At 37.8% G+C, this 24,063-nt stretch overlaps 1 protein-coding gene across 1 annotated transcript in view; it reads right to left on the reverse strand.

The window, feature by feature from the left end:
• Positions 1 to 24,063, reverse strand: part of dnah5 (dynein, axonemal, heavy chain 5) — a 93,308-nt gene that overhangs the window by 5,317 nt on the left and 63,928 nt on the right. Inside the window, exons 68-86 of the mRNA XM_015035576.1 lie at positions 21,166 to 21,303; positions 18,739 to 18,874; positions 18,283 to 18,464; positions 17,880 to 18,014; positions 17,079 to 17,234; positions 14,768 to 14,950; positions 12,262 to 12,366; positions 11,798 to 11,936; positions 11,069 to 11,183; positions 10,383 to 10,573; positions 9,433 to 9,554; positions 8,108 to 8,257; positions 7,407 to 7,652; positions 6,818 to 7,037; positions 5,636 to 5,841; positions 4,552 to 4,755; positions 2,925 to 3,140; positions 1,772 to 1,984; positions 857 to 1,009 (exon numbers count right to left, since the gene is read on the reverse strand). Of these exons, the coding sequence (XP_014891062.1) occupies positions 857 to 1,009; positions 1,772 to 1,984; positions 2,925 to 3,140; positions 4,552 to 4,755; positions 5,636 to 5,841; positions 6,818 to 7,037; positions 7,407 to 7,652; positions 8,108 to 8,257; positions 9,433 to 9,554; positions 10,383 to 10,573; positions 11,069 to 11,183; positions 11,798 to 11,936; positions 12,262 to 12,366; positions 14,768 to 14,950; positions 17,079 to 17,234; positions 17,880 to 18,014; positions 18,283 to 18,464; positions 18,739 to 18,874; positions 21,166 to 21,303 (3,210 nt within the window). The remainder of the gene's footprint in view (positions 1 to 856; positions 1,010 to 1,771; positions 1,985 to 2,924; positions 3,141 to 4,551; positions 4,756 to 5,635; positions 5,842 to 6,817; positions 7,038 to 7,406; positions 7,653 to 8,107; positions 8,258 to 9,432; positions 9,555 to 10,382; positions 10,574 to 11,068; positions 11,184 to 11,797; positions 11,937 to 12,261; positions 12,367 to 14,767; positions 14,951 to 17,078; positions 17,235 to 17,879; positions 18,015 to 18,282; positions 18,465 to 18,738; positions 18,875 to 21,165; positions 21,304 to 24,063) is intronic.

Raw genomic sequence — 24,063 nt, forward strand, 5'->3', positions numbered from 1 at the left:
TGAAATAAATTGATCAGGAATGCTGTTTTCTTCCAGAGCAGCCGTTGGTAAACTCAGCCACCTTCTCTAAAAATCATGGCGATAAATAGCAGGATTTATAAATGCAAAGAAGAGTTTGCAGTCTCACTTTTTTTTTAATGTATCTACGATTAAATTTAGTAATTGTAAATTACTAAATGTAATGTAGCAGAAATCCAAAATAAGATTTTAGTAAATCTCAATTTGTATTCCTACATTTTTCGCAAGAAAAAGTTATTTTATGTCTGACAAATGTCTGAGACTTGAAACTGTTACAACAAACTGAGAACAGGAAAAGAAGCTTAGTCGAAAACCAATGTCTAATATGTCTGTTCTTTCAGAAACATACTAAAATCAACTGCAGATTAGACTAAAATCATTTTATTTTTGAAAGATAAAACATTTTTGCTGCCAGGAGTAATGGTCTCATTCTGTATTTTTCATTGGTCTGTATTTAGTCTTTTTTGTTGTTTTTTCATGCTGTGCTGAAATACAATTTCTAATCTGAATCTTGCATGAAGAATTGTAAAACTGATGAACCATATTGGGGAAAAAACAACAAAAAAAAGACACTAATCCCATAACAACAGGAGGCAGGAGTTTTAATGCGGTTCAAGTAGAGTTAACCATTGAAATTATTTCTCTGCTGCATTCATTTGCCACACATTAAGACAAATTGGAGTTCATACTTGCTTATCAGTGTTTGTGTGTGTGTAGCTGCGCATATGTTTACTCGTGTGTGTCACTGCGAACGTGTGCCCGCCTCTCCCTCTGTGCGCCATCTGGTCTCCTCCCCGGCAGAGGGTAAATAGGTGGTTCTGCCTGGTGCCATGTGTACCTGTCTCATCGCTGTCAGGAAGCCCTGCGGGTTGAAGAAGCCCGTCATCCAGAAGCATTTGGGCCGGCCCTCAAAGATCCAAGCCTGAAACTGGCGGTTCCGCTCAAGCAGCTCCGTGAACCAGAACCCCAGGGTGCTGGAGGCCCATGAAGCCTGCAAGGAAAACAAACACGGGCAACAACATAATCAACATATTCCGGTGATGTATTGAAAACCTAAACCGGGTGGATTAGGTGAGCAGGAACTGAAGCTTAAAATACTCTATTTTCAAAGCATCAATAACCAATAGAAGGAGCATAAGTTGAATTCAACTTAATCATTTGTAAATTAAATACATACAGGTCAAACCTGTGTCGATTCTCTGAGTGTTTAGTTCTTCTTTTTCTTTATTTACATTCATTATAGAAGTTAATGTGTAAGTAAGTTAAAGAAAACACAAACAAGGAAGTGGTTTAATCATGAGTTGGAAGCAGAAAGAGCAGGACTGATGAGATGAACTGGTTTGTTGCTGAATGTGCTATGCAAATAAACCTGACTTGCTGCTCTTTTTATACAGTACCCAATGTTTTCAGAAAATATGGTCACAATGTTTTTAGAGTGAGAGAACCTACAAGTTTTTCTAAAACAAAACATGAATAAATCCCAATAGATTTTTGTTGTTCTTTAAACTAAGTCATTGTAAAACCAACTTCGAATGGAAAAAGTGACTTGAGTTATAACAGGAAGTTACTGCCACATATGGATGACGACGTTGCATCTGTTACTCCACCTTATGGCGGCTTTTCATATTGAGCATTTCACTTGTTACCTCATCATTCTGCGATATTTTAATCCGTTTTCTTTCACATTCAGTTTGGTTGTGACATTGAAAACAAAGAAACATAAAATCCTTGTGGGGGGAGGAGGGTAGCAGACCTTCATCCAGCGTGCAGGAATGCGAGCGTCATACATGCAGTCCAGGGCGTCCCGCAGGTTCTCGCTCATGATGATGGTGCCGTCGATGGCCAGCTTGAGGTCCACCAGAGTGTGCTGGACCAGAGCTATGACCCGTTGCATTCGATCGATCTCCTGGCGGAGGAAGATGTTCATGGGCTGAAAGGGACCCATTTTCTGAAGATGCTCTCTCACCTGATTTAAATTGAGAGTCAAAGACAAAACAAGAAGAATGACAAAAAAGTTCACACGTAATCTTAGCTTAAAATCCATGACAGGCCTTTAAGATTTGATCTTCACAGATGCGCTACAGATTATTAATTGGAGTTCAGATGCGTAAGGTTGGTAGATATGCCATGAAAATAACTTGCGACTGTAAATGCAGAGAAAGGTGGATCTCCTAAACAACTGATTCAGAAGGGCTGGATATAAATACACACTATACTTTTCCGACTTTTACTTGTTAATGTTAAAACCTATACAATTTTCCTTCCACTTCAAAGTTCAGTCTTGCATAAAATCCAATAAAATGTATTGAACTTTTGGTTGTAATGAGATACCATTAGGAGTTTTCAAGGCGTATGAAAGCTTTTGCAAGTGACTGCATCGAACAGATATATATATATAAAAAAGCAGGAAAACAAAATAATTTTTGGCAATTTGTGATTTCCATTAAAATCTGCTCTCACAGATAGACATTTCTCTTAACACTTCTGCATCTCTCTGAACTTTACACGTTTATCTCCTTCAATTAAAAAAACCCAAAAAAAACATGATATTTCTTCAGTTTGTCAACACCAGACTGGCTCAGTATTTTATTTTTTCCTCCTTGTGTAACTCTTCCTCGTGTAAGCAAGATCCTGAAAGTGCGAGAGACACGACGTGTTGGTAAGCGACAGCGAAGCTTTGCACCTCGCTTCGGAGTCATAATCTCTCCTCACCTTTTCATGACAGAAAAGGAGAGGAACCTCAAAATAAAGCTGGGATCCAGCCGCATTCACACTATCCCTCCCCTGCCCCTGCCTGGCACCACGAGAGACACTCAGCCCGGCTTGCGTGGTGAGAGGAACTGTGAACAACCATGCCTAACCTCAATCATTTGCCTGGGGCCGTTTCGCAGAGCACACAAACATACTTCAAAAGGTACATAGTCGGGAGGCAGTTTCTCCAGCATGTCGTCAGCCAGTCTGGACACGGCCGCCTCTCTGGTCTCCCCTCCTCCCGATGAGCTGTCTTTTGGCTGAATGCTGAGGATGGCGTCCAGCACATCCTTCGCCTGTTTGCTCTGAAAGGTTATGTCTGCGTTCGGGTGGAGCCCAAACACCTGAGGCGTGTCGTAGGCTGGAAGACCCTGAAATACAGGAATGGAATTTGATTAAGTAACTAAATTCCCTTAATTTTTTTTTGTTTGTTTTTTTTTTCCTTTAAGATTTAATAGACAGCATTCGAGTATCCTATCGAGTGAGGAACCCAGAGTCAGTGTCTCTGCCGATACATACTGCACCTGTCGACGCAGAACAATTTCACTATTTTGTTTTGTTTTCTTTTTGTGTTTTTTTTTTTTTTAGGGGGGGGTGTAGGGGGATTTCTCCTCCCCATCTTTTTATCCCGAGGTTCACACACACAACAAGCTGCAGACACTGAGCATGATCTCAGCTACACATAGTGTCACAAGCTGTTTTCTGTCCCCCTCCGGTGAGGATTCAGACAGTAAAACACATGGGTCAGTCACGCTATCCCTCCTGCAAAATGGTGAGTGTCTCTGACCATCTTGGGAGAAATGCTGTTGAAGTGACAGGATCTCTCCCCCCAGCTTCCTATAAACAGTCAAATGTGTTCAGTTGGCGCCTAACCAATCTGCGGCTCTGTGGTTATACAACAAAAAAACAAACAAAAAAAAACATGCATTCTACAGGCTGGCACTCTGCGACTCCTGTCGTTCTTCTACCCGGAAATTAGTCTCAGATTAACCAAGATCCTACAAACTTTGTTGCATCTTTACCGCCTTTTTGTTTTCCTTCTCCACTGCTTTCCTTATTATAATACGTGACAGTATGATGCTTTTCTTCACCAACCTGAAGGGATGTACTGACTCTGTTCTGTCTGACAGGAGCAATCAATACCAATTTTCCAGCTGGCCTCATACGACAAATAACTTAATGATTTAAAGAGGTGTCCTCGCTGATTCAGCTTTCATTCAGACACCTAAAATAAATCTCGGGGGAAAACCAGGGGCTGACCTGCAAGCTTTGTCTAACGGTGCAACAACTGATTTACATACAATTCCAGGCATTTAAATTAGGGTAAAATGTAGGAATTACAATGCAAATGGTAATTCCCTTCTGTTTGCATCTTGAATTTAGTGGTAATGCTCTTATGCCAGAAAAGTTGGAATTAAGTTTGGGTTTTTAGATGTCGTATCTATATGGTTTCTCCACGGTTGTGTTTATGAGTGCATGAGAGAGAACACAGTAGAGCATTTCAGAGCCTTTCATTCTTCAGCATCTATGACAATGAAGCTAGGTTGAATAAAATAAGCTTTAAAGCTGCTCTGTGACACACAAAGACACGCATTGTGTCAAATGTGCATAAAATTACACAGTTATTTAATGTGACATAATCCACTTGAGTGGTTATATCAGAAAAGGGAGAAGAACACAATCGTCCACAATGTGGCTGCTATCGCAGACTGAAAATGACATTTTGTAGAAATGTTTTTAGTCTCACACCACCATCTTCTGCATTTTTTTTTTCAGCATTACCTGGATGTAACTGAGATACTGGTCAACATTGGAGCATTTTGGGATGTTGTATCCCTTGTAGAAGTTAAAGGTGGGTCCAAACATTTCCTCACTGAACCAAACCCTGGCAAAGGTGTTTAGGAGGCGCTTGTCGAAGTCGTCAGTCACTCGGCCGCCGTATTGGATCTCGCCGATCATGTACTGTACTGTGCTCCATGATACGCCCTGAGAAGATGTAACATACATTTCAAAGTAAGACTGAGAAACAAATGTAATAAAGTCAGTTTTGGCAAGTCTATCAGTATCCCGCATCTTGGTATCATTTGCCAAGATCGGCCTTATGAAGGTTTTTCCAAGACAGTCAGAAGTAGATGTAGTTCTAGTTTCTGGGTAAATCACTGTGAAGCTTTAACCTTTGTCGATTTGGGTTAAACTCCCATTTTTACTTGCATGGATGTTGGGGATTTCTTTCAGTGTGAAGCTCGGGAGTAATCTTTCTGCAAATTATGGTTTCAGATAAATAAAATGGCTAACTTCAAGAAAATCCCGCTAGAAAAGCTGACCTGTATTTCAGGTTAATTTAGATTTACTATACCTGATGGGAGGTGTGGGCTTGAGGAAAAAAAAAAATGCTAAAATTGAATCGAAGGGTTTTTCAACAAAGTTTCAGTTCAAGTGGATACATTTCCACACCTTTAAGCTGGAGCTTTGTTTGAGTTGTTTACACGTTGTTTCCTTACAGATTTAGATTTTTTTAAGCATGCAGCATAGATCACGGTACAAAGTGGAAACGTGTTTGAAGTAATTTATCATAATATTGTTTTGAGTCACTAAAACAGCATTAAACACGGAAGACGACCTTTGATATCTGCTGCAGAATGAAATATGTGAAGGTTAAGATAAAGTGTAGTCAAAGCATTTCCTTTGACTATTCATGCAATTAGAAGCTTCCACTTCCTAAGTACGAGTGAAATAACGCACTTCTCAGCTAAGAAACACTAATCACAAAAATGCATCTTTTGATTAGAGGCTTTGCGGTTTACTTTCTATATCTGCTGGTCATGTGTGCAAATCCTCATGTTCACCTTACATAACCTCCACTGACCTTTTTGATGTCCACGTCATCCAGGTGGTTTTGAACAAACTGGACAGTGGCGTTAAAGTCAGCTTGGTTGAACTCGTAGGGGATGTTCCATCCTAGAGGGCCAAACTTCCTCCGCTCTTGAACGGTACTGTGGAGAAACGCCACAGCGTACAGCATTGGCTTCCACTGCACCATGTTGCTGACATCCAAAAGGTCCTGGTTTATTCCTGTTAAGGGACACGGGTATCAATTCGTCAACACCCAGTTCCAAAATATGCTGGGTACTTTCTTTTTATCCCCAAAAGCCCCACTATGTCTTACTTTCGGGGTATGTCTTATATTGGAAAAAAAATTGTTGAATTTTTTGTTTTAACCATAAAATTAACATTTATTAACAACCTGACGGCGCGGTGACGTATGGAGAGGGGGACGGTGCGGACGTGGGCAGGAGGCGGCGTGCAGCTGATGAGAGGTGTTTCCCCGAAAAGTAAGACGTATGTCTTACTTTCGGGGTATGGCTTATATTAGCCGACCCCCCTAAAACCCCCGATACGTCTTACAATCGGGGGTGTCTTACTATCAGGGAAACACGGTATTATTTTGGGATCAAAATATGTGTCAAATGCACTTTTGTGAATTTACAAATGAAACAGACTTGGTCTCTTGCAGGATGTAGGAGCTAAAGACAAGCACACATAGATTCTTAGTTGCCCTTCATCCTTTTCAATATGAACTAGGAACAGGCAGCTCTCTTGTGCATATTAAGTATTCGTTTTACCCTTCTAGGTTTTGAATAAAAACACAAAGTTCAGTTCGCGCAAGGTCTCATAAAGCTTCCCCCCAATGCTTGTGGCACCGGGGTGTAAAGTCTCTGAATTAAGCAACAAGCACATGTTTGTTGTGAATTTCCATCTCTTCATCTGTTGTCCTTCCCCTAGGACACAGTAAGAGTCTGGATCTCTCTATATGCATGCATCCACCCACTACTCAGATCTTTATAAAGAATAATAAGACACTTTTGAGTTTCAATCACCTCATACCCCTATTGGCAGTTTCTCTATTTGAAAATACATATATTTTTGATTGCCTGTGTTTGCAAGTACAAGGCTTTGTGTAGCTTGATTCCATACAGTTTGTCCTCTAATTTCCCCAAATCAATTTAAATGACTTTTTTACTGCAAGTTAAACTACACTGAAGCCCACCTCCATAGGTCCTCTTAAGCCCCGCCTTCAGGCCCTGCGGTGGTTCGTTGGTGAACTTGACAGACATCTGAAGGAGAGTGATGGGGAAGTGCTTGTGAGCCTCTGTGGTCATCCAAAGGCGAAAGCTGTCGTTGACAAAGTCTGTTTCCGTCACCGTGTCCATTAGTTCATCCATGAAGTCTAGACCCAGATGACAGTTCTGGAGCAAGGCCCACCCGCCCTGTGAACAATCGCAACAACCGGTGGCCATCAAACACTGTGACGGGTCGGGGATAACATTTCAAGAATTCAGCGTTCAATCCATTTTTGCCCATTTTTAAACTATAACTGTAGTGTTCATAGTGAGTTTACAGTTTTGAAGGGAGTGGATGCACAGGGGAATAGATGGATGCAACTTTAACAGAATGGAACAGGTAATAAGATCTAAAATACTGATATTTCTCCTCGCTGTCGTCTTTTCCACATCTATCTGGACTTGTAAATTGCTTAATTGAAATTCAGAACATTTCCAGGCTGATTGGAAAATTAACTACAGTTCCAGCTGCTGCTGCTACAGTAGAAAAGGAGCCACCTCAGAGCCTCGACTCACATTAGCCATGGTCTGCTGCAGGAGCTTCCGAGCATGGACCTCTTGTCCTTGTCCCATAGACACGTATCTGGTCTCAATCTTGAGCTTCTTCCCCAGTGCGGTGATGGAGTCAGTAGGGTCTGATCCCATTGAAAGGAAGCAGATAAGCGGTGTGCGTGGATCTGATTCCTCCCACATCTTCTCCAGGTCAAGAATCACCCCTTCGGTGTACTTCTCCCCCATTGCATTAGTTATGTATTTACGAGCCTAAGAAAGAGGAGGAGGAATCAAATGGTGAAAAGTTGATGTTTATTTACTGGTTCGAAATGCAAAAAATGCAAAAGGTTGTTGAACTCCTACAAAAAGTAAAAGGAAATATATTTTCTATCCAGGGTTAATATTAGGGAAAATATGTGGAGGGTTTTTGGTTTAATTTTTTGCAGAACTTCTTACTTTTTTAGTCAACGGTTTATTTTTTTTAAAAAAAAACCTACTGAACAGACTATTTTTTTCTGAAAAAATATTTTACTCAATAACCTGGTGTATGAATGGTGGTGGATATGGGTGGGACTCATACCGAATAGTAACTTCCAGTCTCTTCATCACTTTCTCTGGCTTTCTATTTATTTCATACTATAATTATTAATAGGCTGACTTTACGCCCAGTTTTCGACTGAACTCTATATAATTTTTCTAAGAATACAAAAATGTGTTTTCCTTACCTGTGCGATGGTCCTGTCGGGACACCAGCACCGTATCAGGAGCAGCCGCCTAAAGCAGTCGAGAGACTGATCATAGGAGTTGGGAACCACCTCCTCCTCTGGGGCTTCCTTATCAAACCACGACTTCCACTGCTTCTCGTTACGACTTATCTGGAAGAAATGTAGACATCGGGCTATTGCGCTGAGGTACATCGTACACCGAGTATAAGACACTGAATCCTGAATGACCTGTACTTGCACAGAGGTTCATCAAATCCAGGGGACACCAAAGCGCTTTACGCTACATTCAGTCACACAGTCACAAGCTGGTGGTGGTAAGCTACTGCGCCATAGCCACAGCTGCCCTGGAGCAGGGTGCCTGAAGCAAGCTCATGTCAGCAATCAGAAGTCTCAGAGATAAATTAATTAATGAACCTGAGAGGAAGGGAGCTTTAAGTTTACTCTGTTTTTGTTAGATGTGAATATGTTGTTACTTTGGTAAGGTAACGTGCAAAAATAATGCTACACATAATCATCATAATCTTTTTCTTTAACTGTTCATTTACATATGAGAAAGTTGGAAATAGAAAACACATTTTTTGTATTTTTGAAACAACAAAAATATGCTTTATCTGCTGTTTGTTCATGCGATGAGCATATTTTCAAGTAATATTAGCTTTCTTCATTATTTATTTACAAGACTGAGAAGCTAACGTACGCATGAGGACAGTGTGCCCTTCCCACAGCTGAAACTCTAAACTTCTGGGGGGGGTTTTCCATGTCCTCCTTGAAAAACTGATTTGAATAAACTAAAAAAGTTCAACAGCACCTCTCCCTATTAACAGGCATGCAGAATAAAATGCTCATGTGAATTACTTGCAAATACACAGTCAGCCAAACACACACCACGCCCGCGTGTACGTGTACATCTGCCCAGCCAAAAGTAATTGATTGAAAATTTAACCAAACTAAGCTCATTTCACACAACGTTGATTTTTCCCACCATGGGAGCCACCAGGCTGTCAGTTACACTCAAGGGTTTGTGCATTTGGGTGTGAGTGACAGTCAATCATGAGTCTCTGAGAGCCCATGTGTAAAAGAAAGGATGAAGTGAGCCATGATGAGACTGATATTGACATGCTCAGTAGAGCAAAGAGCAGCTGTGAAAAATATTTAATAAGCACCCAGAGACCACAAACGCATCAGAGTGTGTGTGTGTGTGTGTGTGTGTGTTGAACAGATGAAACTTCCTTGCTGAGGGAGACTTGGTAGATAAAAGTACTTGGGTAAATCTTTCTCAGCTAAAGACGCATGCCTAAACTGATTGAGATGTGTAATATGTGAACCTGATCCAGTATGTCGGAGAACTGCCAGAGTTTGCTGAGCTCCACGAGGTTGAGCCAAGTCATGTCCAGGATCCACTTGGCTGGTTTCTGAGGGCAGGCTTTTAGGTCCAGAGAGGCGCCGCCTGTACGATGCAAAAAACGCACAAACATACGTGTCCGCATCAACGCGGACACATGTGTGCTTTCAGGATAACGTTGGGTTTTGTCTAACCAACATTTTACAAAGCAAAAATGCATATAATATACCTTGTTTTGTTTTTTTTTGTTTTTTTTTTACGTTTCAATTAATGCACACACAATTACAAAAAATGTCAAGAGTACTTTGGTCAGCATGTCACAGTTGACAGATGGTGTAGCTGCATGCATGTAGCAGAGAGTCTGTTCTGAATCTGCTGGTAACGCTACGGACTTTTACTCCTGCAGTGAAAAGTGCTGCGTGTAAGAGATTCGGTTAGCTGCTGCAAGTACTTATATCTTAATACTAGAAAACTTCTCTAAAACGTGAGAAAATGACATTATGCTCCTTTTCTACGTATTTTTTTTGTTGTTTTTAACATTTTAATTTAAAACAATTAGGCTACATAACTATTTGAACACCTTTTCACATATCTTATGAAATAGATAAACACAAAGTACTGCAGAATTGTTTAGTGGAAGAAAGTGTTTAGTGTTTCAAAACTTTAAATACATTTTAAAAATAAAAATAAAACCAGGAGGCCCCCTTTCCTTAATAAAATCCACTGCAACTAAATTCCATATTAACTGAACTCATTACTAAACAACATAAAAATACATCTGGTTAGTAAAGACTTCTGAGGTTTGTTTGAAAACTTTAGTGAACAAACACATTAGTGATCTTCATGAATATCAGGAAACTCACAGGTCAGAGGTAAAGTTAAGGAGAACCTCTACATAGAATGACAGTAATGCTGGACGAAAAGTTATCGTACCTTTAATGAGTGTGTGGAACTCCTCATGTTTGATTTTGTTGCTTTGCATGTCGATCTTCAAAGTCAACAGCAAAGTAAAAAGGAACTTATGCTCTTCGTACAGGCCCTGTGCTGCGTAGTGGTGCACCTCAAAGGTCATGAACTCTATGATGCTCGCGATCCGTTTGATGGTGATGGGACTTTTCGAGGACCTGTTCCAGTAGAAAATTACAACATAAACGTTAATTTAAGCCCCAAGCTACAGTGCAGTGCTTAATTGTTTAACTGCTAAACAGTAACATTTTTTTTCTCAAAATTAAATCGGACCTGTAGTCTGTACAAACTTAATGCACAATGCAACCCGTGAGCCTTCATATATCTGAGTAAAATATTCAAGCTCTCAAATCTCTGGCCAATGGGTTAACCTTATTTCTCTTTGGGAATATTATGGGCTTTTTTATTGTATTGAAATGAAACAAATTGCAAATTTAGTACCAAGTATAAACAATTTGAATATGACAAATGTGATTGTTATTTGTGATGAGAACTCCACGACATAAACAATTGTGAAGTGGCTAAAATAGATGACTTAATATTCTAAACAATCTGGCCTAAAAGGTTTTATTGACAGTGTATTGATATGCTTCTTTGTACTGTTGCTATATTATACAGCAACAGTGTATGTCATAAGTGTCAATATTTCTCACCTAGCAAGAGAAAGGTCAAAAAGTCCAAGGAACTGCCTCAAAGACGTCTGGTACATGATATTTACCATACTCATCTCAGTAATAAGGAAATACAGGATGCTGCCCCTAGTGGCCACTAAAATCACACAGAAAGCAGACAAGAGAACAAAATATCAGAAAGAAAGGAAACGACATACAACATCTGTAATTATCTACTGTCTGACCAATAAATGCTCAATAAATAATTGAAACATGCGCTTTACTTGATTTTCTTTATGCTGTTTGTTCACTGATGTTTTCAAAGAAAACTCTTCAAGAACAGCTGTATTTATACTGAGATTATATTACACACAACAACATGGACTTCTGTTAGTAATTATGTGATTTCTGTTGGTTGCACTGTATTCTATTGAGGGCATGTACACTACATTGGAGTGAAAACAAATGTAAAATAAACTTATCAAATCTTTTTCTGTAAAAACATTAGGTTCTACTTGGTGTTTTTCTATCTCAGAAATAACAATAAGTCAGCTTCAAATTTGTGTTTGTAAAGTAGAAAATGCAAGTGAATACAAAATACTTTTGCACATGATTTGTTAAGAGTCTGAGTCGAAATAAAAAGCTAAAGATATAGATATATGTTATACATTCTTGCCTGTGACTCTAGAAACACACTGCAGCCTGTCAAAAGAAAGAAAGAAAGAAAGAAGGAAAGAAAGAAAGAAATAGAAATTGTGTCTCGGAGCCTACCGGGTCGGTATTCCTCCCTAGCAGCATTTATCTGAACCTCAGTCTCAGCAGCAATCTGCAGCTTCTGAGTGACTTCCTCGGCTGTTTGCTTCGTGTTGTTGAGAACGAGAATCAGGCTCTCATCATCCACCAGTGAACCCTAAAAAAAAAAGAAAAAGAAAAAACCAACACGTAAGAAAACAAAGCTTGAAGGTATGCATGTTTCAAGGAATTGACTATTGTGAACACCATTTTTTTGGAACAAAAGATATGGATAGCTGTTTCAGATGTTTTCAAAATGAAAATCTTTTAACCCTATAATGTTATCATAAATCAAAATCTGAATCTGATCAAATAATAATAAACAAACTAAGTGTTCCCATTCTGCTACAGAAGTCACTCTTATTTTTTCAGCATTTACATGTAAAGTTTTGAAAAGCGGTCCTCCAACTATCCACGAATTAAAGTTTGAAACATATTTTTACCTGTGTGCTAGTTAGTCTGTACAAGAGGTTGTCCTCAAGTTCCTTCATTTTTCTCTTGTTATAGGTCACATCTTCCAAAAGGTCAGTCCTCTCCTTCTCCATTTCCTGGAGTCAGAAAAAACACAACACACAGGGACATGTAGATATAAAGTATAAACCTGTGACTGTAAAAAAAAAAAAAAAAAAACAGCATAGGGCCACTAAAATCAAAGAACTTCATGAAGAAGATTAATCTGACCAAATTAAACGTATTTTAGGCTGCAGGGTATTCTAAGTTGACAATTTACCCTTAATGATCAAAGTAAATCTCATTTTGAATTCATGCTGTTATCTAAGCCAACTTCATGGTAGAGAGATCATTAGTTTTCAAACTTTCACATTCTATTTAAAATGCATCGTTTAACAAGGTAATATCAGTCACAAGTTCTCACCACTGATGTTTGTTTGAAACCCTTACCGCTGCTTCTGAGGGAATAGATTAAAAGACGACTAATTTTGATGGCTGAAGATGAATGCCAATGTTCAGAAATGAGCAGTCCAAAAATAATGACTTGATCATGTGTGCAGTAATGAGTTATAAGTATAACAAAACAGATAATACACATAAAATTCAACCAAAGCATCTGCAGTCATCTGGTTTAAATAAACAGTCACTTATATTCACCCTGAAGTTTTTATTAAACTGTGTTAGATTCTTCAATTTTAAACAGTGAAAATCAATATGGTCAGAAAGACATCTGTTCAGTCTCTATGGTGACCAACTAACCAATAGATGAGGGTTATTCCACAGTTCTTCCATTACACCTTTAGGTTTTAATTTAGATGTGCACCACAGTATCAGAGTATGGGTTCACAGTTTTGCTGTCTGGATTGAAGGTGGTCGTCTTCCAGTCTGTCAGTATGATCATCTGGTTTCTAATGCATTGCTATGGCGATGGTCATAAGAAGAAACGCAGCAGTCTCTCACTTGCAACTGTACATGCAGCTTGTGCCATTGCCGCTGTGAATAGTTACACTGTTACATGTAAAGTAATAGTTACACTGTTACTCAAATGCTAGCAGGAAAAAGGGATGTAATTGTTTCTTTCAGATCAGCCTAAGTTATCTTTTCAGTAGAATCTTCTGGATTTGCACCTAAAAATTTGCACAAAGCAACATTTTCCATACAGGAGGATTTCCTCAGTCTTTATTTATAGATTCTAATTTGGAGTTTTGGCAGTTCCAAGTTACTGTACTCTGTGAGAGAATCACATGCCTTATGGCATTCTCTGTAATACTGATATTTGGCATTGTCTACAGCCCATCACTGAAATTAGCCTTTGACAAATTTTGGACCCTCTCCCATGAACCAACAGTAGAAAATCATTTTCTCTAGTGTCATCTTCTTAATTTGCAAAAGGTCTGTAGTTTGAAACCAGCCAAAAATATATATATTTTTTCCCCAAGTTATATTTATCACAGGGTATTGTAGGTCCTCAAGACAATTTAACATGTGTGATTTGTCATGTGCCAGCAGGTTTCTATGGCGCATTGGTTCGACCTCTGGCCTTTCAATCCAGAGATCTGAGTTCAAGTATGATCATCTTCTGGAGTTGCACCTAGTCTTTTGTCAGGCTTAATTTATCGACTGTTATCCAATTTGAAAAGAGGCAGAACGAGGTTTGACAGTTTGTTCACCAAGTTACTGTGCTAAAAAAATATTTGGCATTATCTTCAGCAGATTGGAATGGAGTGGCTACATCTCAACAAATTCTTACAACTTTAAAATATAGAGAAACAAATAATGATGAGTTTCTTATTTAAACTTGGTTTTATGTTAGGGCTAGTTTTTGTTTCCCCAGGCTCTTAATGCTTGTGGGTACATTTACAAAGTAGCCTTATTATCAATGAAAAATTCAAATAATGAAAACAATAATTCTAGCCCTCTGCACCCCCATAAGCTCGGAAGAAAAAAAAGCCGGTTTTTCAATCTGGAATAGTAGCCTCAGCGCTTTTATTATCGTTATATCCATATTTGGCGCATATTGGAGATAGCATGCTATTCTTCACATCTTCCATGAATCTTTCAATTCATGATCGCCCATTAGGCTTACCGGTGAGAAAATTGCTTCTCTGCAGCAGTGCCAGTCTTTTCAGACGAACAATCAATGAGCCCTTTGCCAGGGTGTATTTACAGTGAGCTATTATATTGCTCAGTGTGAATGGCTCAAGTTCCTGACACTTTAGATGTGTGCGTCTTTGTTAGTAGATTTTATCCTGATACATATGGGCGCCGTTGTATCAGTGACTGGGAGTTTCTTTACTCTGTTTTGTAAAGGGTGATGATACACTCATGAGTTATAATGTCACACAATAACAGAGGCGTTAAAAGCCTGCAAGTATCGATACAAAACCGCTTCAAATCTGAAGCAGTGACATTATTTTATATATATAATATTGCTTAAATACGTAATTAAATTATAAATACAGGAAAGTAAAATTACCGTCTTTTTGACTGAAGGCATACCTGTTTTTCAGTGAGAATGACACGACCCAGCAGCTGGTCCTCGAGCCCCTTCATGGTAACAGTGAAGTCAATGATGGAGGTGCGAGCGCTGATTTCAGGAGTGTAAGCTGGGTTAGGCAGCTTGGTGGTCATATAAAGTCTGAATCCTTTCATCACATCCACTTCTTTGTCCCCAACTTTCACCTGTGAACATATTACCTTTTAGCACAAAGGCATCATAAACATTAAAACCTATCACTGTTACCACACATGTAACAATGAATGCTGTGCTGGAATGGCCCACTTAAAATTCAGGCCTAAATTTGTTTACTTTTCATCCAGTCCGACTTTGCTTCTGCATTATTCTAGATGAGTAAAGCTTGTGGATATTTACACAAAAAATACTTGTGTAATGTTTGTATGCAGTATTTTTTTTTGCCTGAGTAACACAATCCTCTCATTAAACCCTAATTAATAAAAATAACACTTAGCTCTTTGAAAAAAAAAGTCAAGAAAGAGGCCAAATAACTTCCTGAAAATCTTTTATTTGGAGAATGGTGTTAAATGTATTGCACATACATTTGAGAGCCTCAATAAGCCCTAGGAAGATAGAGATACTCTGAAATAATCCCCGTGTGTATTTGTGCACATAAATATGTGTACATGCACGGCTGCAAGACTGCATTGCCTCTGATCGACACTTAATTACTCATGGCAGTAGATCATCTAATTATCCATCTGTATGTCTGTTCCTGAAGCTGTCAAGCGTAGACACCTTCACTTCCTCCTCAAAGCAGGATATTAATAGAAATAGTCTGAAAGAGACTTCTGGTTGATTGTTGTGTTCGAGGAGCATCCCTGTTGTCAGAGCATGTTTTGTACTGTATCTGATGGCGAGTACCAAGGAAAAATGTTTGCAAGCTGACTGCAGTGACATTTATAACATGACCTTGAGTATGACGTATGATAAAATAGATATACAGTTATGTAAATAAGAAGATTTTACTTGCAGTCAAACTGTGGTCACTATAATTCCCCTCAAAGTAATGACACATTTTACAGATTAATCAAGGCTTTTATGCTTGCAAATAAAATTAAAAATATATAATAATAATAATAATAATAATAATAAATTAAAATAACCTCCAATTTTAAATTAGAAAATATGTGGTTTGAACATTGCATAGCAACTGGAAAGAGGAAGATGTTTCAGTACAAAGCACAAAGACCTAACAGTAAATTCCTAAAAAATTAAGACATCATTTTCAGATTTATTAACAACTAAGATATGTGTGACAGGTTCAGCATAAAAAAAATAAAAAAAAACACTATATATATATATATATATATATATATATATATATATATATATATATATATATATATACACAGCTTTTAACATTGTATTTGCGTCACAAAAAACAAAAAACACACAAAGTATAAAGCGTGGATCATTTTGAAAAGGTACTGAAGTGTGTTTTTTTTTTACATTTCACAGCTGTTAAAACCATTTGGTAGAATCCAGAGAGAATCCCAGGCTTTAATTATGCTGCATAACATACCTACACAAACACTATAATTAAGTGGCACATACCGTGTTTGCCTCTAGCTCCTACATTTTGTACATTTTGTCTATTGTTATTCACATTTCATTGTGCTGTATGTTTAGCTTTAAGTATACTGCTGCAGCAAAACCCTTTCCCATGCTGGTATTAACAAATTGCTTTGTGAGCAAAAACTGAGTTTAGCGATTAGCATATTTGATAAGGGTACAAAAAATAAAAATAAAAAAGAGACGCATACAATAAAACAATCTATCCACTTCTTTATACTCCTTGGCCTTCATCTGAGACGTGATATTTGTTGAGACATTCTGAGATATGAAGGACTGGATGGTGCATCTTAAGATGCACATATTAATCCCAGATTCAGAACAGTTTATCAATAATAGAAAATGTTTTCTTAAGAGGCACATGTCCTGATTTTGAAACAAATGAAGGGAACAAGAAAGAATGAGCTGTTATTTCTGCACACTGTGCATGAAGCCACACCAAAATCATTGAGTTTTAAAATAGCTGATGTTCCTTGTCCCAACAGTCCTTGCACACTAAATCTCCCTCTAAAGGAGTTTATGCTGTGTGGTTTTGTTGAGCAAACATCCATGCATTGCGTTAACCTTTTTGTGTAGTTGTGTTAGCATGGCTAGATGTATATGTAGTGTCATATTATATCTTGACTAACCACCAAAAGGTCATTTCATAATACCTAAGAAAAAAAAAACATGAAAAAACAGGTATTAATTAAACAAAAAACAAAAAAAAAGTTATATAACCTTGTAAGTGGAGCCGGTTTTAATAAAGTTCTTCTCAAGAACGTTGTCAAGGGCAGGGTCCAACTCCTCCCCAACATCTTCAATCAGCAGGGGGCGACCAAGAGACAAACTGTCTTCAAGATGATTTTTAAAGTACTTATGGTTTAGTGACGTAATCTGAAATTAAAAGAGTAAAAAAAAAAAAGATAATTTGTGAGTTACACATGTCCAGACAAAAGAAAATATGGGATTCTATAATGTAGCCTGAATTATTATCAGCAGTAATCAAACTGGATTTTTCTAAGATTCTCATCACAAATATAAGTAAAAACTTACAAAAAGTCATTATGCCCTGATTCTTTTAAAAATATCTTAAGGAAAGCTGATAGAAACACTTTTGGTTTTATGATGTTCAATGTAAGATGGTTTGAAAACTTCTGGTTAAGCTCTGCGCATTGAAAACACTCGTAATGTGCTTTCACAATGCATTCACGCTGCTCAGATATTACCTCTAACAGGTGTACGACCTTGGCTGAGCTCATAATACCTACAGATATACTTTTTCAAATGCGCCGTCCACGCTGGATATTAGAGAGCTAAAAGTAAACAGAATATCTCAAACACAGAATCTGACACTATTTCTTTCTCTAACCTGTAATGCCTGTTACAGAAGAGAGCAAACTCACTATTTTAAACTCAAAGTTAAAATGCTGATATATACGCATGAAAGAATCCAACATTTTCAAATATCCCTTGTATGTTGCCAGATAAAGATCAACTCAAAGTGGAGTAGGTAAATAAGAAGATGATGGTCAACCAAACCTGCAACTCATTTGCAGCTTCTTTGTTTTTAATCCAGATCTTTCCCTGCGTCTGTGGGTCAATAAGCAGAGGGAATCGAGCAGCTTTGGTCACAATTATTCCATTTTGAATGGACAGGTCATCATTGGGAAGGCCCTGCAACAAAGAAAGGATAAGCTCATTCCTGCTGCTATTTATAAGGTTTTCCACTTAATCTTACAGAAAACAGACTATTTAGAACCTTCAAATATTTATGCAACAAACACAAACGTGTTGCTGCACAGCTACAGTTTTGTAGCTGCATCCTTAACAGAAACACAAGGAGATTTTCTTAGTAATTTTTTAAATATTTTTTGTAAAGAAATAATCCCTAGTCTTCAACTGCAAACCATTTTGATGGTCTTTTGCCAGATCCTTGACTAACCTGCAGGTTCCACTCACTAACAGTGGGTGCATCAATAAGAAGCTCAGCCAGATTGAGGCCTTTGGCAAACGGGATGCAACGCTGCTTCAGCTCTCGCTGCCAGTCGCTCAGAAGAAGATTACGAAACTCCTGATTAAAGGGACCAGAATATGAGAGGAACGCTGTGGCCAGAAGGACATCACCTGAAAGACACCAAAGTGACGCTCGCAAATATGTTTTCAAAACCTGAAAAACAGTAAACTGCCTCAGCAAATAAAGATGAAAAAAATTAATGGTTTTAGGTTTTTGTTTTTTGTTTTTTTCCAACGTTTGCCTTGAACAGAAAATTACTGCATACAGTGATATCTCTTCTGATGCACAAAACCCTACATGTTATAAGAAAAAAATATATTTTGTATTGCAGAAATATTGCTTCCATAATATAAAGTGTTAAATCATACATGCAACGTAACCTACCCACAAGGCGTTTGGTTTGGGCAGCAAACTCTTTGCTCTGTTCTGTCCACCTCTCCTTCTCACCAGCGAGGCCACTGATGAGACTGGACGCTGTCTGCATCTTGTGTCTGCAACGCTCAGCGTCCTCCAGCAAAGTCTGGGGGTAAATGGGCCAACAAACAAGTCAGCTTGGCTTGTTCGCGAGTCTGTCCATCTTTGTCTGTTCAACTGTGTTTTCGTCCAACTGTTTTTTTTTTTGTTTGTTTTAGTTGGATGAACTGTATGCATCGTGGACAAGGAGATTTTTCTTAGAAAAAAAATAATAATTCTGCCGCTCGCTGTAAATGTTGCCTGTCTGTCTATTTAGTAGAGAACCAAGCACCCAGTGCAAGCCGGGTTATTTCTGGAAATAAGTAGATGATGTACAATTACGTTCAATTTGATCTGTTTCATTTAATCTGAAAGCTTAAATAACCTGTCCCACGTAAGAACAATCACATCTTATACAGAGCCGATTTTTGAATCATTTAGCAGAATTAGCTTTTCATTTGCTGCTCAAACATCCTAATGACACTGTTCTGAGAGAAGCAGCAATTACACATCAATAAAGATCAGATTAGTAGCACATAAAACGAAACCGCTTCCAAGTATCTTAGTCCCTTTCACCTGTAGTTATACCCATAAATCTCACTGTTGGTCTCTGGAGAAGAACAGCTCTCTGCTTTAATCACACAATTATAAAAGAGGACTCTGGCTTTGCAGTTTTCCTAATCAGGCAATCATGATGCACACGATTTTCTGTTTACATGCTGTATTTCATCAGAGGACAGACAGTTCTGATAATATAAAAACACAAAACTGGCCTTCGGGTGACTCCGACTGAGTCATTCTCTATTTCAGCTGAAGCTCATCCCATGTTTTCAAGCTGCATTTTAAAAGACCTTTTGAATAGTCTTTAACATTACAGCCAACACAAGCATAAAAATACCATGTTTAAAAAGTAATTCTCAATAGTGTTCCTGTGAGCCATCATGAAGCAAAGTCTGGTTATAAATGGCATCAGGTGCTTGGTGTTGTCTTGACAACGCAGGTATACTGGATTGACCAATTTCTAACTTTATTTTCCAAACTATGCTGAAGCAACAATGTTACACTAATCATCAAGCAATCTATGAAACTGCTTTAAAAACATTGGAAATTTAAACGCTTTAATCATATTATATAGTTAGGCAGTAAATATGTACAATATGTTATTTGTATGTGAAGGATACTGGTGTCAAGAATTATCAGGAAATTGTAAAGTGGCCTAATTCAGCACATATCCAGTAGTGACATGCAACGTTGGGTTACCTTTTTAGATCATTCAAATATCAAATTGTGTTAATTTACCTATGTGTGTGATGCTGTGTTTAGTTTCATGATAAAACTAAACCTAAGTTTAGTCAGACTGAAACAAAGTTGCCTAAGCTTAAAAATAGAAAGACAATTAAATTTGTCTATATTTTTAATGACAATGATAGGACTTTTCCATATTTTGTTTTCTTTTAAAACCACTGACCTCAATTCATTTTGGAGCAGCTATAGATAGATCAGCAGTCCAATATTTCACTGCAAAATTAAAAACACCGGCTTCAAAAATTGAAAATAAAAAAAAATAAAAAAGACTAGAGAAGGAAAAGCATGTCATACATTTTATATTTATCTCCCACCTTTGGACATTCAGAGACTAAATTTTCTTTCTGAAATATCTCAATTTCTATCTCAGGCAGATTAGATTTAGAGTGTAAACATAAACGTTCAGGTCTTGGCACAGATTCTCAACTTGACTTGGGTCTAAATTTTGACTCAGCCAATCACATCAATGTGGTTCAATGTGAATCCTTCCATAGTTGTTCTTGGTTTACTTTTAGGTTCGTTTTCCTCCTAGAAGATTAACTCCAGCCACAAAATCACAGCTTTTGCAGTCTCTAGCAAGTGCTCTTCCAGAATTGCCCTGGATTTTGCTCTATGTATCTTCCCATAAATCTTTTACCACTTCCCATCCAAATACCATCAAGCTGTCCTCGAAATGGCTGGCCAGGAGGGTCATGTATTCACATAAAGTGCAGTGGAAGTTTTCTGTTGTACATTTTGTTTTCTGTTCGGGTCAGGATGGTCAGTTTTGGTCTCATCTGACCACATATTTCATGTGCACTCTACATGAATGCTGAAACATTTCAAATGGGACTTTTTATGGCTTTTTTCATGGAGATTTTTTTCTCATTATTTACCTTACACTTCACAATTGTGTGCTGCTTTTCGTTGTGTTAGTTTATCAACAAAATCCAATTATTTTACAGAGGATCAAAAAAAAGAAACAAGTAGTTTTGTCGCAATTTACTATTAACACGTTGTTAAAAAATTTAGTATGAATATATTGTGTGTTCAAGGAGTCGATAAAATGCTGACCTGCTTCTCCATCATGGCCTTCTCATACTCTGCCTGCACAACATCCAGCTCTGACTGTTTGGCATCCAGCTCAGCCTGAGCTTTTTCCAGGTCCACATTGGCTAATGCCAAGCGACTTTCTTGCACCGCAAGATTGGCCTAATGAAAATAAGAAGGGAAAGAACTCGGTTACACTTGCCATCCCCACAGAAAAAGTTGGCAGAGTTTATTTTTTGTTATGCGTTTACATAAAATATGATATATGAAAGAAGCATAATTCTTTTCATTACAGACTTTGAGTCCCCAGAGCTGGAGATATTCAGATTCAAAAGTCCACCAGTATATAAGAGAGAAAAGATAAAGGAGGAAATGTGGAAGCCAAAGAAGAACTGTAAGTAAACATTGAAAGGTTGCCAGAAAAAAGACAAACACAAGAAGCAAACAAAAAAGAACGATCTAAATAGAGGCAAAAGCAAAAATAAAAAAATGAAGTAATGCTGGTGCAATGAATAAGGCACTGAAAATTATTTAGAAACAGAGATTTACTGAAAAGTTGTGAGGTTATCTGTGCTGAAATCTTATTGGTTGGCTTGGCCAAAAGGGAGTCTGCCACTTCCATTCATTATTAATTGACATCGAAAAAGACCATTCATGCTCGTCTGTCTCCCTGTCTGTCGTCTCACAGTCTGGCTGGTTTGCTGAAAAGAAAGCCAGCGCTGAGCCGCAAACCAGAAAATCAATTGCTAGACCATGCTCCATGCTTAAGGAAAAGGTCAGGATGAGAGGCAGCGGGGTTGTTTTGGATGTTGCGGAGCACGAGATGAAAACAGAATATGGGTGTTAGTATGTGCAAGAAAGAAAGTATTAGAAGTAGAAAGAAAGTCGAGGCAGTCGGAAGAGGCATAATGGAAGCAGGAAGAAGGGAGACGCTTCCATTCTATTGAATGTGCAAGGGTGAAGATGAGACACTGAACAGAGAAAATAAGACTAAAAATAAGGCCACTATTACCTAGTAACAGAGAAGAAGAGATGTAAAGGACACTCGGATGAAAAAAATAGAGCAAATAAAAGTCAAAAATTGAACTGTACACTTTTAAAGCTTTAAAATCATTTTCATGCGTTAGAAGATTTCTTTTTCTCAAAACCAGTTCTTACAAGGACAAACTAAAAAAGCAAAACAAAAATTGAGACCGAAAAAGGATGCATTAATCTTTTTATAGAACAAAGCTGAGGTTGGTGGAAAGTGGCCTCCAGCAGCACAGCAAGTAAGCCTCCTTCAGGATGTCTCTTATTGCTACATTTAACTCTTAAGTGAAATAGAGACCACTGCAAACTCTTGCTCTGGTGTTCTATGTGCAGGGAGCTTAAGTAAAACAGACTTTTTTTGCATAACTATATTAACCACAATTACCATACTTACAATTAGTATGCTGTCATCTCAAACTATTATTTGCAGGATACTGACACCGTTTTTAGACTTCAACTGTTTAGTTTGAACATGATTCACTGTTATATCTTGTGGCTTTTATGAGAATGATCAATACAGCATCTATCTGAGAAGTGACTGTATTTAAATCTGTTATTGTCTGCAAATGGCTATTTTTTTTTTTTTTTACCTTATTACACTTTATCAAATGAAGTACAAGCTGTTTATGTAGATGGAAATTGTCACTTCCATTACAATCAAACCTTAGATTTATGAGTTGCAGCCTATATTCTGCCATAAGTGAGTTAAAAATGACTCGTATTAGAATCGATATGTTTTTCATGCCTTTTTTTTTTTTCATTTTGGTTAGCCATAATATTTGTACTATATTTTCCATGATAATTAAAGACTGGTTTCATGTTCACAAAAATCTTGCTTCCAATCTCTAATATGGTTTAAATACATCTGAAATCCCAGTTTATCAGTGTCTTCATAAGAAGGTGTTTCTCAGGTTTTGCTGAATGTCTTTATATCCTGCGCGGCCCCAGCTTCCTCTTTCAAATCTCACACTGAGTATTGAAAAAGACTTTGGCCCAGCTGATATTATTCATGCAGATGAGGTGTGACAGTGGCCTGAAGAATAATAATACTAAAAGGCCCTGACGGTGTTCATCCACGTTTCCTTCAAGTCTGTGCTGACCACCAGAGGATATTCAATTTCTTCTTGTGTCATCAATTTTTTCTTGATTTTGAATCAAAAGTTCTGTCTTGTCCCAATTTCTAGGAAACCTAAATTAACACAGCAGTCATGTCAGGTTTTCAGGACATATTGAAAAGTATGTAAAATAAAAAAAGGTATTTGATATACAAGACAAAAATAAATAATAATAATAATAATAATAATAATAATAATAATAATAATAATAATAAAAGACCCAGCTATGGTTTACAAGACAAAGAAAATAACAAAAGTGGCTAAATTATTCCTCTGCTGACTTGATGCAACCTGCACCTGAATGATGGCACAAATTATTTTAATGTCTCCATAACACACAAAACCCTGCCGGGTTTCAATATCTTCCACTTTTTTAGGTTGAGCTGGCAGAGGATGACATCAACACCAAATCAACCTTACTGTATTCTGTGCACCACAAAGTCAGACAACCATAGAGGCTTTTTTTTTTCTTCTTCTTCTTACCACCCACAGAATAAGACAAAATCAGGACAATGAATGTTTAAACACAAAGATGGCACAGGCAGAAAGTGTCTCACACACTGTGACTGAAACCATAACATTGTCAGAGTCATGATTAAATTATTGCGACACCCGTCCCAAGTGTGAATAACTTTCTGTGTACCTCTTTATAGCCAGTCTGTCCCTCATAGTAGTATAAATAATATTATACTAGTTTTATAATCGTATTTAGTTTAGTAGTTTAATAATACTATTTTTAAAAAAGGGTAAGTGAACAAAATTTGTCCAGTCTTTAAAA

The sequence above is a fragment of the Poecilia latipinna genome, unplaced genomic scaffold, assembly GCF_001443285.1.
Source record: "Poecilia latipinna isolate Pla-1442-1.1 unplaced genomic scaffold, P_latipinna-1.0 Scaffold21, whole genome shotgun sequence".
NCBI lineage: Eukaryota > Metazoa > Chordata > Actinopteri > Cyprinodontiformes > Poeciliidae > Poecilia > Poecilia latipinna.